Genomic DNA, 19632 nt, shown 5'->3' with positions numbered 1-19632 from the left:
TATGACATTGTGAGCCCGAGAGACTGGAGAAATTGATGACTGAGTGAGGCCGAGGGACTGATTGTGAGGATTCATGTAGATCGGGGCTGCCCTTCTGCAACATCCTTTATATACTTTATTATTATAGCACATGAGTTATCCGTGCATCACGTGAGTTGTCCGTGCAGATTATAGCGCTTGGGCTGAAGGAGCCCCTCTGGAGTCTGTACACACCCCCAGTGAGCGCAGGTACCTACTGAGTGCGAGTGCCGAGTGTCGAGTGCCGAGTGCTGAGTAACTGGGAGGCATGAGAGATGGCGAGGTATGCCCGAGGGGCTGTTTACGAGTGATTGTGAGGTCTGCCCGAGGGGCTGTTTATGATTTTATCACTGAGTTGCATCGCATTGGCATGCACACATGACATACATGCATAGAGATGTATTTTTCTCATGCAGTACAATATCACATCATTCATGATTTCTCATATATTTTGACAGATGGGCATAGTGATGCATTTGTTTTTACACGAGTTATCTGGAAGGAAAATGAAATATTTTATTTATTATTGAAAAGATTTTGGAAGAAACTATTGTTTTCACATGTATTCATAGTTTGACAACTCCGGCAAATGATTTGGGTTTTCACTGATGTACTTGAAAGGAAGAACTATTATTTTTGAAATCATGATTTGGTTGAGCATTTTATCTCTGAGTTACTTCTGGTATTATTTGCTTTATGTTGTTATGGACTATTGGTTATGGATTTGGACCCGACCTTGGTAGAAGCTCGTCACTACTTTCAACCTAAGGCTAGGTTTGTTACTCAGTACATGGGGTCGGTTGTACTGATACTACACTTCTGCACATTGCGTGCAGATGTTGGCTGCTTTTGTTGTTGTGCTCGATGGTTGCAGGATTTGAAGATGTACATGCATTCCTGTTGTAGCTGCCTCTTGTTCATGGTAGCCTTAGATTTATAAAAGCTTTGTTTATGTATTATTCAAAAAGACTATGTATTTATTTCATTTCCGTTTTGTATACTCTATTCTTAGAAGCTCATGATTTGTACTACCAGTTCTTGGGGAATGTATAAGATTAAGATCTTTATTGACTTAAATTACTTTAATAATTGTTATTGGAATTGGATAATTGAATGTTGGCTTACCTAGCGGGTTGGGTTAGGTGCTATCACGACTAGTTAGATTTTGGGTCGTGACAAGGTGGTATCAGAGCTCTAGGTTTATAGGTTCTACAAGTCATGAGCAAGTGTCTAGTAGAGTCTTGCAGATCGGTATGATGACGTCCATACTTATCTTGGAGAGGCTACATGGCCTTTAGGATATATATTTCCCATTTGTCTTTCCTTATCGTGCGAGATTGATTCAGCTTGAGACATAAATTTTTTGAATTCCTTCCACGTATTCGTATGCGCACATGAGCACTCGATATCAGCTGTGCATCGCCGGCTTGTGATTCTATGAACAAAATTCGAGATGAGTATTCTATGTTTTGGTGATGGGCCAGTTTGGAGGACTTGAGGCCTGGTTTAGACCACAATTTAAGCTCGGTAGCTTCAGTTGTTACTTGTACAATTGGACTCATATGTTCGGTGATGACCCTACAGTGGAATTTGTGGCTCGATGAGCGGTGAAATGGCGGTATGATGGGTATGATGTGACTGCGGGATATGTTAAGACGATTTGAACATAAGGAGAAGTGTTTCCTTGAAATGTAAAGGGAAGGCCATTGGTTGCTTGATTTTTGATTTGATGTGACGTACAGTCTCGAGTGTGAATGTTTTGAAAGATCTTTCACGTGTTTAAATTTTGGGACAAATTAAACTCTCAGGTCTGGTTAACGAGTTTGGACTCAGAAAGATTTAGTGATTGCGTAGAAATTGTGGCTGCAAAAAGATATAACAAGATGCCAATTTGAGGCTGGTTATCTCCTGGAGAGTAATCTACGTAGGTGTGTTCCTTGTAATGTGATTTCTGCCAGTGGGGTGTATGTGTGGAGATTTGAATTTGAATCTGGTTGAGAAAGTCGACTTAAGTGTCAAGGGAATGATTGCGGGCTTAGCGGATGATTTAGGATATTTTTGTGGTTGGTGATGTATGAGCCTGAGAAGAATTTTGTGGCATTGACTACGGTATTATGACAATAATAGGGTATGTGTATTGTGAATTATGGAGTGTTTTAATCTATGGCTTTGAGCCAAGTGGGGGAGCCCGCTATTGACAATTTGATTTCATGGTTATGTGTTAACTTGTAGTTTTGGGCTGAGGCATACTGGTGGGATAGTTATGACTTGCAGAAGTTGAGATCGAGGATGACTTGGGTAAGAAAATTTCTGAATACGCATTATGTTGCGCTTTATGAGTAAAATATCATGGGATGAGTGAGTTGTTATTTTCAAATATGTAGTACGCACGGAGTATGAATTTGATTGGGGGTATTAAAGTATAGTTACTTCTTTGAATGTTGTTGTGCTAATGGGGCATGTGTCTTTTGGCCTATTTGGGTGGTGCAATTTAGATTTGAGCAAAGTGAGTGACTTCTGAGAAAATTCTAGTGGGTTTGAGAAATGTTTTAGCAATTGAGAATATCTCCGGACTTGTGTATGGATAAAATCTGAGATTTGCATTTGATGGTGCCTAGATTTGCGAAAATTCTATATGACTATGGATTCTACATTTTAGTATAAGGAAGGTAAGAAGAACAGTTTTAGATTCATATAAAGTATTTTCAGAGTGAGTATTACAATTGTGGTATTTCTGGAGGTGCTTAAGAAGAATACAGTTTCTTAAGGGCCGTAGGGCGTTGTGGTTCTATGCTAGGGTTCGTAGGGTGAATTATGGTTAAATATCGTGATATTTTAGCAAGGAGAAGTATTAATCTTAAGACAGATTCGAAAGGGACTCGGAGAAAATAGGACAACTGGGTAGTAGACTGGACTAGTATGATAATGGTAGGATCGGTCCTTTGGGTAATTATGATGTGGTAAGACTTTGCAGATGTTTTGGTGGCAATATTCTTGGGTTTGGCGACCTGCGAGGCTTGGTCGAGTTAGAGGAATTTAATTCTAAGGGCTTTATTATGTGCAAATGGATTCCAAAGTACTCTGGATGGTTTGAGTCGGATACTTTTCTACCGATATGGGAAACATGTTGCGTATTGAGATTTCCTCTTGGAAGAAGCAAGAGAAAGGGGTTCTAACTAATAGGGTATGTAAATTGTTGGTGACTCAAAATTTATAATAAGATTCTTGTGCTTTTCACATGATGGCAAGATAGATGTTATGTGTTGTACGGAAGATAGATTTACATGTACAAGATGGCAATACAGTCTTGAATAGAAGGTAATGAATGTTGGATAACATGGACGGTTCCAAATAACTAGATGAATGTTATAACTGTTGGATAATCTTTAAGAACATTGTGTTTTGACTTACGGATGTTCATTGGAATTATAGTACTCACCTGGTTGATAGACTGCTGATATTCAAATTATTGCTATGTGGCACGGAAGAATTATGAAAGTATTCCTCATGGGAAGATCGTGAATGGAAGATGTGTTAGTCATTCTAGTGCTGGAGTTGGGATCAGTTATGGTGAGTCATGTGTTTGATGAATTTGGAGACCGGGAGTTCTCAGAATTATATTATTTTAGGTTGCGGCCTGTTCGAGTAGAGTATTTTATTTTAACTCAGTGGAGGCACTAGTTGCGTTAATTATTTGTGATAGCTACGCGCTATGAGTGCACATATATGTGAGGTTAAGCCCATGTGCGGGTATCAGGGCAAGTATTCCTACTTGAAAGAATGCTTAGGCTAGGATATGCCTAGACTTGATTGTTAAGCGTAAAGTTATAACGTTTTTCATGTTCGTACCCTTGTTGAAAACTATTTGGGCTACATTTGAGGTTACAAAGAGGCTAATTCCCCTGAATAAACGGGGTAGTTACTGTTTATGTGTTAAATTGCCGATTTGAAGTGTGACAGCTTACTTTGCACATGCTTACACTATGGCGGCGTGTTATTTATACCAGTCCAGGAGAATGAAAATCTTAGTTCATTATCATATAAACAAGTGTACTTGTTTAATTGCTCATGTATAATATGCTGGGACTGGAGGCCTGTGATCATACCGGACAATTTATATTATTGGCACGTGAGTTGTCCGTGCCATGTGTGAGAATTCTAATTCTATAATAATTTATCTGATCTATTAATTTCCTTCCTCTACAATTGTGCACATGCACCTACGGTTATCCTTTTCACGAAAATTGAGGAGTTGGTTGTAATATTGTGGTTGTGGTGGTTCTTGTTGAACTTGCAATACGGTTCTCTTCCTTAAGACATATCCCATATTTGGGTACACTAATTGCGCAGATGTGACTGGAGTTATATTGATGTGGCGTGCCCGTGGGATAGTTGCATTTAATAATAAAAGGTCATTGGACCTAGAATGGGTACTATCATGTTTGATTACAGTATATTCGGAAGGATAATATTAAAAGTCGGCTTAACAAGTGATTACGGTTCTGGTTGGGGCGAGAGATCTCCATGACTTGTTGATCTGATAAGGGGTTACGAGATTCTGCATGTTTCTTTTATTATCAACAGTGTACGAAGGTGTGGGGATGAGGTTTTGTTCGATATGGGGTTTAATGCTAGTACTTGGTTGGTTTGAAGTAGTTACTGTGATCATGAATGGTGCTACGAGCGGCCGAGTTGTCTAATATTCTAGGTATATTATATCCGTGATTATAGTTATGGGTCGATGTAGCTTGTTCAGACTCATACAGCGTGTAAATGTGAGATTCGTGTCTTGAAAAGAAATTCTGAAAGATGGGAATTAAATTCCAAGGTTTTTGGACTAAGGTTAAATTAAAGATTTTCAGTAGTATTGTGTTGTCAAGCTCATATGAAATAGGGTGACATGGATTCACCCCCGGGTACGTGCTTGATAAGATGGAATAGTGATTTGGTGGCTTGAAAATAACTCATGGCACGTTCGAGGACGAACGTATATTTAAGTGGGGGAGATTGTAACGACCCGACCGGTCGTTTTAAGCATTTACGCTCCTTTTAACTATTTGAAGTCTTGAATAACTTTCTACGAAGTATTATGACTTGTGTGAATTGTCGGTTTTAGTTTTAAGGTATTTCAGAGTTAGCTTGGAAGGATGAATTTTTATGTTGGAAGCTTAAGTTGAAATAGTTAATCGGATATTGACTTATGAGTAAATGACCTCGAAATTTAATTTTGATGATTCCAATAGCTCAGTATGGTGATTTTGGACTTAGGAGCGTGTCCGAAAAATTATTTGGAAGTCCGTAGTGGAATTAGGCTTGAAATGCCGAAAATTTAATTTTGGGAAGTTTGACCGGGGGGTTGACTTTTTGATATCGAGGTTGAAATCTGATTCTGGAAATTTGAATAGCTTCGTTATGTCATTTATGACTTGTGTGCAAAATTTGAAGTCATTCCGGATTGATTTGATATGTTTCGGCACAAGATATAGAATTTGAAAGTTCAAAGTTCATAGATTTTGATTTGAGGTGCGATTCATCGTTTTGATATTGTTTGATATGATTTGAGGCCTCGAGTAGGTCCGTGTTATGTTATAAAACTTGTTGGTATATTCAGACGAGGTTCCGAGGGCCTCGGTGAGTTTCAGATGCTTAACGGATCGAATTTGGATTTGGAGGAGGAGCTGAAGCAGCTGGGCTGCTAGTGTGATCGCACCTGCGCTAAAAAGGACCGCAAGTGCGAGCTCGCTGATGTGAGAAATTTGTTTCGGAAGCGGAAAATGCATGGGCTGGCCAAGCACTGCGGGTGCAAAAATTTTACCGCGGGTGCGAAGACCGTAGGCGCGAAGAAATCATCGCGGGTGCGACGATCGCAGGCGCGAAGAAAGCATCGCGGGTGCGAAGACCGCAAGCGCGAAAAAATTACCGCGGGTGCAAAAACTGCAGGCGTGATGAAATCACTGCAGGTGTGAAGACCGCAGGTGCGAAGAAATCACCGCGGATGTAAAAATCCTGGACAAAATGTTAAAAATAGAGGGGGTTCCGAGTTTTGCCATTTTTGGACCTTCAAGCACAGTTTTGGGGCGATTTTGAGAGAGAATTCAAGGAAAACTTGAGGTAAGTCACTTGTGATCATTTCTACTCCATAATATTGAATTATCATCGAATAATCCGACTAGATTACATATTTTTGAGGTGTAAATCGGGGGTTTGAACTTAGGGATTTGAAAATAAGATTTGAAGATTTGGAGGTCGAGTTGAGGTCGTATTTTGGTAAAATTAGTATGGTTAGACTCGTGGTTGAATGGGCTTCCGTATTTTATGAATTTTATCAAATTCCGAGATATGGGCCCCACTGATAATTTTTGGAGGGTAATTTCGGAAAATATTAGTATTTTCATATGAAATTAATTCCCATAATTTTTGTGGGCTGAATCAAATTAATTGTGACTAGATTTGAGCCGTTTGGAAGTTGATACGCGCAGAATGAAATTTCTAGAGCATTGTTTAGCTTGCTCGACATTGGATTTGGCTTGTTCGAGGTAAGCAACTCTTCTAATCTTGGAGCTGAGGTATGAACCCTGAATATATGTATTATGTGAATTGTTGGGAGATGACGCACATGCTAGGTGACGGGCGTGTGGGCGTGCACTATAGAAATTATGACATAATTGTTTCGTCAGAATTTTGTAGTTAAATGATCTTGGCATTTTCCATGCGGTTTTATGAGTTAAAGAAATTGAGCTGAAAAGCATATTAAAAATTATGTTGAGGCTATGTGCCAGTATTATTAGGACCCACAGAGGTCATATTGCTGTGAATTATTGTGTTAAATTAAAATTCATACTTAGTCATATTCATTTCATTGCATAGCATATCTCAGTCTCGGTTGTTATGTACTGATACATCATATTATTATTTTGGGCTATTTTCATGACATTGTGAGCCCGAAAGACTGGAGAGATTGATGATTGAGTGAGGCCGAGGGCCTGATTGTGAGGATTCGTGTGGATCGGGGCTACCCGCCTGAAGCATGCTTTATATACTTTATTATTATAGCACGTGAGTTATTCATGCAGATTATAGTGCTTGGGCTGAAGGAGCCCCTCCGGAGTCTGTACACCCTCCTAGTGAGCGTAGGTACCTACTGAGTACTGAGTGCCGAGTGTTGAGTGACTGGAAGGCATGAGAGATGGTGAGATATGCCCGAGGGGCTGTTTACGAGTGATTGTGAGGTCTGCCCGAGGGACTGTTTATTATTTTATCACTGAGTTGCATCGCATTGGCATGCACACATGACATACATGCATAGAGATGTATTTTTTCTCATGCTGTACAACATCACATCATTCATGATTTCTCATATATTTTGACAGATGGGCATAGTGATGCATTTATTTTTACACGGGTTATCTGGAAGAAAAATGAAACATCTCATTTATTATTGAAAAGATTTTGGGAGAAATTATTATTTTCAAACGTATTCATATTTTGACAACTTCGGCAAACGATTTGGGTTTTCACTGATGTACTTGAAAGGAAGAACTATTATTTTTGAAATCATGATTTGGCTGAGCATTTTATCTCTGAGTTACTTCTGGTATTATTTATTTTATGTTGTTATGGACTATTGTGAACTAGTGGTTTTGGACCCGACCTTAGTAGAAGCTCGTCACTACTTTCAACCTAAGGCTAGGTTTGTCACTCAGTACATGGGGTCGATTGTACTGATATTATACTTCTGCACATTGCGTGCAGATGTTGGCTGCTGTTGCTGTTGTGCTCGATGGTTGCAGGATTTGAAGATGTACATGCGTTCCTGTTGTAGCTGCCTCTTGTTCATGGTAGCCTTAGATTTATAAAAACTCTATTTATGTATTATTCAAACAGACTATATATTTATTTTATTTTCGTTTTGTATACTCTATTCTTAGAAGCTCATGATTTGTACTACCAGTTCTTGGGGGATGTATAAGATTAAGATCTTTATTTTCTTAAATTGCTTTAATAATTGTTATTGGAATTGGATAATTGAAAGTTGGCTTACCTAGTGGGTTGGGTTAGGTGCCATCACGACTAGTTGGATTTTGGGTCGTGACAAGGTGGTATCAGAGCTCTAGGTTCATAATATACAACAAATAAACAAAAATAGACTTTTACTATACAAAAAATATACTAAATAGATATTTCGGGCTATTAGATGTAATATGTTTAGGTCGGAGGGCCATTTTGTATCAATGGGCAAAAACATGAGCTATTAAAATTTTGAGTGGCTATAGAGGGTAGTTTGAGCAAGGTTGATTTTCATGTGTGGACATATATATTTTTTTTATTAAAAAAAGACATGTTTAAAATTTCTTTTGAGTCAATATCTTTTTTTAATGCAATCAAGCCCTTTATGTGAGCTAGTAAGAGTCAATGTCTCAGCCTATACATACGGAATTCTGCGTTTAAACTTAATGAGTTTGCCATTTAATGTCCTTAGGATAGAACTAATTAATGATAATGTTAAAATTGTTTACTCCAATCTAATATTTGTCGTACTCTTAAAATTACGGGCCGAAAATACTGGATTTAGATAACTTTGTAGAATACGATCGATGATCCATTATTTTACCACTTCAGATGTTTCCATATACCCCCTCCGTTCATTTTTAGCTGCCCATTTTTAATTTTGCACTACCTTTAAAAATAATAATTGAAGTATGTATTTTATAATTATATCCATAATAATAATAACATTTCAAAAAGCCTGGGGAATGATTTGAGGAATGAGTAGTTAATGATAAGAGTAAAATAGAAAAAAAAAATTATCCTTCTCTTAATTTGCTAAAATAGACAAGTAAAAATAAAAATGTATTTTTAATATAATGGACAAGTAAAATGAGCGGAGGTAGAGAGTATATATTATTGTACTTCTTGAGGTCTTCACCAAATGAATATATAGTCAGCATAGCAATTACAGTACTGCCAAATAATAAAGGCTGGTAGGTCCTATATATTAAATCATCATATATTATACTCCCTCAGTTCTAATTTAAATGAACCTATTTTCTTTTTGGTGCATTACAAAAATAATGATTCTTTTCTAAATTTGAAAATAATTTAATTTAAACTTTTAATTCCACTCTTAATGAGAAACTTTCATAACCATACAAATACTCTGGACCCCTTTTAAACTTGTTTAGGAACATAAATTTTAAAAACTTTTATTTTATTTTTAAATTTTATGTTCGGTCAAACAAGTTCACATACATCGAGACAGAGGAAGTAGTATATAAGAGAATAAAAGAAAATTTGCTGACATAAGGAAGCACAGGGATAAACATTGATAACGAGGTTAAGGGTTGAAGGGGATGTCTGAAATCAGTAAGTATGCAAGTGCCCTTTTGTACTAATTAAGGAAAGAATTCTGTGCTTCTTTTACTTGTTGTAATGTTTTGAAAAACTGACCAAAACAGCTCCCTTTCCTTTTTAAGGTAATGTCATCATGCCCTTTGACACCCAGAGGTTGTCGGGAACATGCAAACTATCAGATTTTGGGAAAAAGTGCCTAATCACCACATCTAAATCATTGACAACATCCCACCCTAATTCCAACCCCCAACCCACCTAGGGCGGATATATAACACCGGTTATGAATTCGGTAAAACTTAATAACTTTGATTCAGATTTTATATTTATAGGTTCAGCAGGGCCATAGTCAGTTTTATAACTATGAGTTTGGCAGTAGCTTTAGGTGAACCCCATATTTATGTTAAAATTTTTATTGAATATGTGTAAATAGTCTATTTATAAGAATTCAATAAGTAAAAAAGATTATAGTCCATAACTCATAAACTAAAAATTCTAACTCCGTCTTTGTCAGGGGTGGATTTAGGCTGTTTTGTCGGTGCACGTGAACCCATATTTTTTAAAATTAGTCTAATATTATCTGTTGGCACCCATGGTCCAAAAATATTAAATGGTATACTTGGTTGAATTTTGGGTTATTTATCCTAAGGGATATAAATTAATTTTCACTTAATATTTTTTTTCTATTTTTTTTTAATGGTGCACTCATATTCAAGAAATTTTAGATTTGCCAATAGTTCTGTACCAACCCCTCAAGTTTTGACTCAACCGGTGCAAAGATATATAAAAAGGACAAGAGGAAAAAATTGCATAAATTTTATGTGAACTCTTTAATGCATGACTTCTAGCTCCTCTTCTAGTACTTCATCAGATAGAATTGTCATTCTTGAACCAAAACTTTTCACAATGGTTAAGGAAATATGAAAAGTACAACACCATTATTCAGTTGGTCCTTATTTAAGCTACATGAATTTTTGTAAAGGGCGGAGAGTACATAATATTAAAGGTTCATATTGCATTAAAAATGGTATAGTGGCCTACCTAGCTTACTAGAGTCTCCAATATGATAAAAGGCAATAACGTACTTTGGAGACAAAAAATTTCTTAGTACCTTTTTCTGTGTTTATTGTCTTTATTTTTCAGTCAACCATACTAGCCCAACATCATTGCCCAGACGAATTACTTAGTTCAATAGATATGATAAATAGTATGCACACTTTGAAATAATAAAAAATCTTAACTACTCAATTCTGTGTTTTCCCAATTTTCTACTTTGCTTATGAGATAGTACTAATTACCAAAAATGAAGGGCTTAAGAAATTAAGGTGAGCTTTTGTTGTACCTATATAATTCATAATAATGCAAACATTGATTAACTATCTAGACATAGAACGATTGTTACAAGATTGGACATTAAGGCATAAAGCGTGCATCTTTAATTGGACGGTACGGATTAATAATGGGAGGGTATTTTCCTATTGATATTTGGAGTTGATTTGAAATTTTTTGAAGATAAAACGTGTTGGTGAAATTTTTATGTAAGTCCTAGCAGTCCGTCAGAATTTGTAAACAATATGCACCAAACAATATGCACCAAGTAGTGATACAAGTTTTGCTAAACTTGCTCAAACGGGGTCAAAACTTAAACAATATGTGGCACTAACATAGTCTATTTGTGCAAATCACCCATTTTATAATGGGTGGCTGTGAGACTCAAACCACCTCTTGCCTAGTTTGATCTCACGTTGAAGTGCGTGACCAATTGGTCTAGAAATTTAATCTCTTAGAGAAAATACTCTTTTAATTACTTATTAATAATAATATGTCTCTACATCTAACTCCCATTTTCCTCCCTAAAAGAAAAGACAATACTCATTAGTGGATGCTATTTTATGGTCTGCATTTATGATAACCATAAATAATAAGTATAGATGACGATTAAAGGGAATAATTATATATTCTATTCAATATGTGAAGAATCAATTCCCTTTAATCAAACAGATGTGGTGCTTTAATTTGTTCTCACCAAAGTGAAATGTTTTCTTGTAGTTCAAAAAGACAATGGTACTTCATGTGGATTCACTTTCCTGATAAATGCACCATTTTTCCATGTGCGCCCATGCATTTGTACATGTTGCTAGGTCATAAAAATGAAAATCATCTCATTTTTCATAGTTTGTATTTAAGTATTTCTATAAAGGAGTTCATTCACTTGCTTAGTTCTACATCATGTAGTCAAGCTTGAGAAATTTTTATAACAAAATTATTCCAATATAGAAAGTAAAGCAAAATGGGAATGAAGATGACAAAACATAGTTTTTTTTTTCTATGTGCATCTTATTTGACTTACTATGTTATAAATATATCTATGAATATCTTAACTATGTTTTCTCAATATCCAAAGTGCTGGTAATGAAAGAAAATGTATATCTGTGGCTGTTATATTAGATCAGAGAAGATACTTATCACATGGAATAATGCCTGAATAAGTAATAAGTATTACTAGTATAGCATTTTTTTTGTGTATGTACCTAATTAACATCAGAACTTACTTACTTGACTAATGATCTCAAAGCTAAAACAAGAAACTGGGAAAAGAAGAAAAAAAAAGGAAAAAAAAATGCAGCTGAAGCATATGCAAATTATTTATCAAAATCATCGATGCTAAAGGATTAAGCAAAAGAGACAAGTGATGACTGATGAACTTCGACAGCAATATAATATATCTAGAGAAACAGTAACTTCAGAAGATTAATTTACTAAAGAACTATACCTATATAATATGGAAATATAAAAGAGAATGATACAAATTACAAATAGAAACTACAAAAGCAATATTATCTGGCTGGTCTTCATGGCATCACAGCTTTTGCATCTTCATTCTCCTAACCATAGTTAAAGAACTGAATTCAAGAGAAAATCAACCAATAAAAATGGTGCACGTTTGGTTAAAATTTCTTTTCCTTCTCTTTTTTTATTTAAAAAATAAAGCAACTAATGGTTTGCATTCCTCATCGGAGTAGGTGCGATGAGCCTGCACGACCAAGTCTAAGACGAGCATGACCGTAGTTCTTTTTCTTGAACCAGTGAAAAAACTAACAACTCAAGCAATACAAACCTTAAAGCAGTGGGAATTTGGTCTAAGTGTATCCCAATCGAAGTTCCAAATCCAAATCCTCTTTCGATTCACTAAGCAATCCAATTCCCAAGTCCAATCTCAAAAACTCAGACCTCTTCACCACTTCACAACATTCTTTTCCTTGCAAGAAAGAACCGATGTTCTCAAATTTGGCACTTCCCCTTTTTGTCAAATCTCCATTTCTTAGCTGACTCAAGTGATTTAATGGGACACCATCTTTTCCCCATTTTCTCATTTCAGAGCCACCAGATGTAGAAGAAGAAAAGGAAGGAGATAATAATGGAGGTAATGTAGAAACAGAAGGAGGAAATTTTCTTGAAGGAGAAGATGGTGGGGATGAAACAAAACTAGGGTTAAGGTTAGGGTTAGGGTTAGGGTTAGGTTCAACATTAAGGTTTAGAAGAGAATAGTGACTAGTAGTACCATTATCTTTTGGGGGCGATGACTGTAGTCTAAGTCTAGCTCTATCTCTTCTATGAACATTCATGTGACCACCTAGAGCTTGAGCAGATCTGAATTCCCTTTTGCAAAAGCTACATGTGTAAGATCTTGGTGGCCATAAAAATCCTCCTATTAAATCTCCATCAACAGTACCTTCACATGAATTATCCCATGAATCTTTAAACTTGTTGTTGTTGTTGTTATTCAACTCTTTGATGGTTTGGTTTTTGAAGTAGTTACTGCTGAAACTGCTACTTTTCTCCATGTCAAACCTATGAAGATCAAGGGGACAACTAGGAGAAATGTAGCTTAGTACATCTTTTTAACCAATATTTTCTCTTTTTTTTTTTGTTTGGAGGGGAAGATGGATAGAGTTAAATGAGAGAGTTAATAGCAGTGCATAGTGATGATGATATAGAGCTTACAATTGGGACATTGTGCGTGTCTTTTTGAGAGAAAAAAAAGTTTTGTGGGTATTTGTTTTGGGGTGCGGGGGGGGGGGGGTGTGTGGAGGGTGGAGAAGAACAGAAACCATAAAATTCTAAGCCAGCAGCAGAAAATCCCATTGGAGAGCATTTAAAAGAACTAGGTTAATTTTTATCCACTGATAACGAAAAAATAATTGCACGAATGCTTACTTGTAAGGCAATGACAAGTAAATTTCTATGATAAAATGCTAATTAAACTTAAAAATAACTAATAATATAGCAAGTCTTTATCCTGTCAATATATAATTAATAGGGGAAAAAATGCCCCCTATCTTTTTAGTTTTGTCCCGTATATTAGTGGGGGAATCAGGAATGTATGCAAGTGATTCAAAAAACTATTAGAACGTCGCACATGGGATTGTAACACAAAGAGAAACTCTAGTGAAATGGTAGAGTTGTCTGTGTGACTTAAGTCACGAGTTTGAGCCATAGAATCAATCACTGGCCATTGCGTCATGTTAGGCTGCCCGCATCAAGGGGTTTGGTCATTCTCCGGACCTTGAACGCGAGATGTTTCGTGCATCTAACTCTATCACCGACTAGAATTTCCCTCATGTTAAGGAAATACAACAATTGATATATGACCAAAAAAATATTTTTGTTTTAATTACGCATTATAATTTTTTAATAACAAGAATTCAAGTATCCCTTGGTTGTACATAACTCTGCCCCACATTTGTAGCCTATTCCTCTCATCTTTTTCATATTGCATTTCTTTTTGAATGCACAAACAAATCGGTGCAGTCAACTTCACTGATCTATTCAAGATTTGATGCATATTGTCATCATTATTGCTTCTCATTCTATCTTCCTTCGTAATCATTATTTATGACAGTTGGATTATTTTCTTGAACTAGCTAGTACTTATTCATGTATTCTTAAAACAGAAATAAGAAAGTCCCTGATTTTAATTTAAATATGATAGTATATGCTAAACAACTGATAGAGAAAGGCAATCTCTCAAGTGAAAGGCTGTTATTTATTTAAAGGGCCATGCAATAAACCTTAAAGTTTAAATGTACTTGATCATAACTAGTTAGTCGTCAAATATTCTTCTTGTTTTTTGCTAGTTTGAACTGCATGCATGTAATGATGAGTAATAAGTAGTAGTTTGTCACGTCGCACTTGGATTTATAATTCCAAAGAAGTGAAGAAAAAGAAAAGAAATCTAGAGATATAATCTGAGTTGAATTTATCCCAAGATTTGGTTTCCGTTTACTACAAAAAAGGACTTTTTTTCAGAGTCACTCAAACAATACAAAAGATCGTACCATGTTTAGTTCTAGATTTAATGAATGACTGGTGGCCACTTAGAGGGTTTGTAGATCAGAGCCGAAATTGCAGAGATTACACTGAGTGTGTTTGCTTTTGGTTTTGCTTTTGCTTTTGCCGTCTCTTCTATTAAAAGGTTTAGTATGCTAATGAATATACTTACTATGTTTATGTATGGAAAAAGAGATGGAGAAGAAAGATATCCTCAGTAAACACTGATTCCAATCTTCTGCCCTCCGAGTACTTATGTTGAGATGAATTTAATTGTGAAAGCTTTTCGAAATATAGGTGTTGGATAGGTTTCATAGATAAGGATCACGTAGTAGACGTTTAGACATAAAAACAAATGTGATTTTTGGAAAAATATAGTTTTGGAGTTAAGTTGAAAAAAGTATTTGAAATTGTGTTTGGACATGTATTTCACTTGAAAAAAATACTATAGTTTTGTGAGGGAAGTCAAAATTTACATAAAAAATTGGTAAAATTGAAAGTTCATCTTCAAAATTTTTTAAAACTTATCTTCAAAAATTCAATTAAATGTAGAACCAAACATGATTTGAAAATATTTTTCGGAAAAAAGAAAAACAAATTATGTCCAAACGAACATTTACAAAGACTGGTCTACTAATGACAGTAGAAAAAGGGTGCATGATAATAAAAAATAAAATATATTTAATAATTGAGATCTGAATAATTAAGATACAGACTTAAATAAATAAATGTATTTAATGACTGGATTAAAAATCAGTCATTCAAACCCTTATTAAGTACAAATAAATCAGGCCTAATAGCGTAAGGAATTTTCCCAAAACTATTTTTATTACTATATATTAATTTGTTGTAGCATGTGTTTTTTAGGTTAAGGATCTTACTCTTAAGATTTTAAGTGATCTAATAGTCTAAAAGGCCAAGGTAATTATATCAGATATATTAAAAACAATATTTCTACCTCCCTAAGTAGAAGTAGGGCTCGGACCCTATTATGAGGAGTTACACCTAGTATGTTGTTTTTACCAAGGTAAGAACTTAAACTCCTTATTTTGTAATGTTTACAATCTTTTGTTTTCTTTTCCTAATGTGTACTATTTAATTCACTACTTTTAGTTCTTTGTTGCTGATGAATTCGTAGGTAACAAAAATCCATCAATCTCTGTTAGGATGGCGTGAGAATGAATGGACGGAATAGAAATTAAGGAAACAGTGTAAGACATGGGAACTATCAAAAAGCCAGTCATTCCCTGCATTTTCGTGTTCTCCTTTGTATTTTGTAAGTATTTGTTTGTTTGTTTGCTAGTAATGATGCCATTACTTTTTGTAGAATTGACGACATGTATTATTTTATCCATTAATGTTACTGCTATTTTTACTTTTTTCAATTTGTTTATTTTACATCTTGTGATTCACTCTGTAACTTAACTTTTTATCTCTCATCTTCAAAACTCAAAAAGAATATGAGAAAATCAGGAAAATGATTAGATGGATCTTTGAGTTTCAATTGGTTAACGTTGAAAGAAGAAAGAGTAATGAGTAACAGGTACATTCTGACTTTTGAGACTTTTGACAACTATGTAGAAATCCGATATTAAATTTGAATGTTTTTTCCGATATATTTAGGCATAATTTTCATTATTATCCGTAAATACAAGACTTTAATATATGAGATTCGATATTCAACTTGAATGTTTTTTCCGAGATATCTAGGCATAAATTTCATTATTATCCGTAAATACAAGACTTTAATATTTGAAGTGGAGCCTTGAAGTAATGATAAAGTTATTTCAATGTGATTTATAGATTACGTGTTGGAGCCGTGAAAGCAACCACTAATGCTTGCATTATAGTAGACTGCCTGCATTACATTTCTTGGGGTGCGACCCTTTCCCAAACCCTACGTGGACGCGAGATACCTTGCGCATTAGGATGCTCCATACAAGACTTCAATATTTGAATTTCAAGTAAAATATTAAAATATTTATTTGTACATATATTTTAAGCGAAATATCAATTTTCACTTACGAAATTTTAACTTTCACAATATTATTTTCCAAATAAAGTTCATGCGATCTAAACTATTGATCAAATTTTCACAAACTCTTTCATATTCAACTTCAAATACATTTTTTTCAACTCAACCAAAATATTGTCCAAACGCCTAACAAAAATCTCCAACCCAAAACTTCTATTTCTTCAGTTATATCACAATGTGGAATCAACTGATCATAAAAGTTACTCCTATAAATTTAGACGAGCAAGAAAACTACTGAAGCTATATCTAGGCTTGGACCAATCCTTTTCATGAGGTGGGCTGGTACATAATAATGGTTTGAAATGGGAAAAAGGATCCATGAGTTTTATTTGGGCTTTGTAAGCCCAATAATTCTTGGTTATACCAGCCTAACAAGGGGGAATTCTTACAAGTGGTAATTGAAAAATAGTCATAGTTTCAAAAGTAATCGAAATTTAGTCACTTTTCATGTGAAAATAATTAGAACGAAAACACTTTTCAAAATCCGAAAAATATTCCAGCGTAATATATTGGAGTTCGAATTATTTACATGTGAACTTCTAGCATAATATACTGGAGTTCCAGCATAATACACTAGAGTTCCAGCATAATATGCTGGAAGCTCATACACGGTTGCTCCAATCTCCAGTATATTATGATGAAATTTTTTGTGTGCTGGGATTCCAGCATAAGATGCTGGAAGCTCATACATAGGTGCTTCAATCTCCAGTATATTATGTTGAAACTTTCCGTGTGCTGGAGTTCCAGCATAAATGCTAGAAGTTTATACACAGGTGCACCAATCTCGAGTATATTATGCTGGAACTTTCCGTGTTGCAGCAAAATAACGCCTATATTTCAATGACTTTGCAAACGCTAGCTATTTTTCAATTATCAGTCCGAAAACTGGCTACCCCGTGCTATTTTCAAACCTAACAATGGACTAAATCCAATTTTATGTTCGACTACGCATTGAATTCATCATCATCGATCAACCCATCTAGTTAATTATGCATTAATTATGGGAGTTTTGTTTTTAAATATATACTATAATAGAAACTTATTTACCTATTTTGTTTTAGGTTTTGTAGTTTTCAGTAAATATCTAGATGTTTCTACAAATTGTATATATTTCCCCTTCAAAGGCTCTCACCCTATTATTAGTGCCTTCAATTAAGGAATTCAATTAAATCCTTTCTTTTTTTCCCCTCTTCTCTCCTCTCTCCTTATGTTATTTTCCTTTTCCTAATTTCTTTAGTTTGTTTACCTAATACACTCATTCACAAATTGGTTCATTCGAAGACCAAAAATACATATGATTCTCGAGCATACATACATACAATTTCGGGTTTTAAGATTTTGTGATTTGTGTAGATTGGATATTCTTGCAAGTGATTGAGAATATCCTTTGGACTTTATATCTCAATTTTGAGGGAGATTGGTTAAGTATAGAGTTGGATTTTAGGTGAAAATTTTGATTGAAACTCGAAGATGAAGAAGAAATTGCGGGAATTATATGATAATTGTATCAGAATTGTATCTGATACATCAATACCTAAAGCATAATTTTATCATAAATATATCATACTTGTATCTAACTTGTATTTGATACATAAATGCCTAAAATAATACATGATACAATATTTACACAATTCTCATATATTTGTGATACAAACTGCGACATATTTCTGAAAAATTATGATCTTCATTTTTTTCAAGTTTCAATCACAACTCTAAACTTAAAATATGCTATAATATTGTATTATAATTGTATCATATATTATTTTAGGTATTAATGTATCAGATACAAGTAATATGCAATTTTAATACAATTAGTGAAACAATTCTAAAAATTGTGATACAGTTATCATACAATTCCTGCGACATCATTTTCTTTGAGTTTCAATATGAAATTTTACGTAAAACCAACTCTAAACTTAGCTAATTTCCCTCAAAATTGAGAGATAAACTGTAAGGTATATTCTCCATCATTTGCAAAAATACCCAATCTAAATAAATCACAAATTCGTAAATTTCTAATATGGCATTTAAAGTTTTGAAATTTTTTAATGGATGTTGATGGAGAATCCTTTGGTACGTCACGACCCAAAATCCAACTAGTCGTGATGGCACCTAACCCAACCCGTTAGGTAAGCCAACTATTCACTATCCAATTCCAATGTAATTTAATAAGACAATTATTAAAGAAAATATATGAAACCATTACATTTCCCCAAGAACTGGTAGTACAAATCATGAGTTTCTAACAATAGAGTATATAAAGCTGGTATGAAATAATACATCATCTGTTTGAAAAGTACATAAACAGAGTTTTTATGAATCTAAGGCTACCATGAACAAGAGGCAGCAACAACCGGAACGCAGGTCCATCTTCAAATCCGGCAACCATCGAACACAGCAACAACGACAGCCAATATCTGCACGCAATGTGCAGAAGTGTAGTATCATTACAAACGACCCCATGTACTGAGTAAGTAACAAACCTAGCCTTAGGTTGAAAGTAGTGATGAGCTTGTACCAAGGTTCAATAATAAATAAAATGTCTCATTTTCATTCCAGATAACCAATGTAAAATAAATGTATCACTATGCACATATATCAACATGTGTGAGAAATCATGAATAATGTGATACCGTACAGCATGAGAAAAACACATCTCTATGCATGTATGTCATATGTGTATGTCAATGCAATGTATCTCAGAGATTGTACTCACACTCTCAGAGTACTCAATCTCACCGTCTCGCATTCTCTCTCACTATGTTCAGCACACTCAATCACTCAACGCTGTATAATACCTGCTGCGGCGTGCAACCCGATCCCTGTTTATAGTCGACTGCGCTCACTGGGGGTGTGTACAGACTCATGAGGGGCTCCTACAACCCAAGCGCTATAAGCAC

General features: G+C 35.0%; 1 protein-coding gene across 3 annotated transcripts; it reads right to left on the bottom strand.

Annotated features, from left to right (window-relative positions):
- Positions 1-12079: 12079 nt before the first annotated feature.
- On the bottom strand, positions 12080-13400 carry LOC107783227 (transcriptional regulator SUPERMAN-like). 3 transcript variants are annotated; one of them, XM_075229119.1, is made up of 2 exons: positions 12485-13400; positions 12080-12269 (listed from the first exon to the last, which is right to left on the bottom strand). In XM_075229119.1, the coding sequence occupies exon 1, from the start codon at positions 13209-13211 to the stop codon at positions 12507-12509; it is 705 nt and encodes a 234-aa protein (XP_075085220.1). In that variant the 5' UTR covers positions 13212-13400; the 3' UTR covers positions 12080-12269; positions 12485-12506.
- Positions 13401-19632: the final 6232 nt, after the last annotated feature.

This window comes from Nicotiana tabacum, chromosome 14 (assembly GCF_000715075.1).
Source record: "Nicotiana tabacum cultivar K326 chromosome 14, ASM71507v2, whole genome shotgun sequence".
Taxonomy (NCBI): domain Eukaryota; kingdom Viridiplantae; phylum Streptophyta; class Magnoliopsida; order Solanales; family Solanaceae; genus Nicotiana; species Nicotiana tabacum.
The sequence above is the reverse complement of the archived record's forward strand: the minus strand, read 5'-3'. Positions and strand labels throughout refer to the sequence as shown.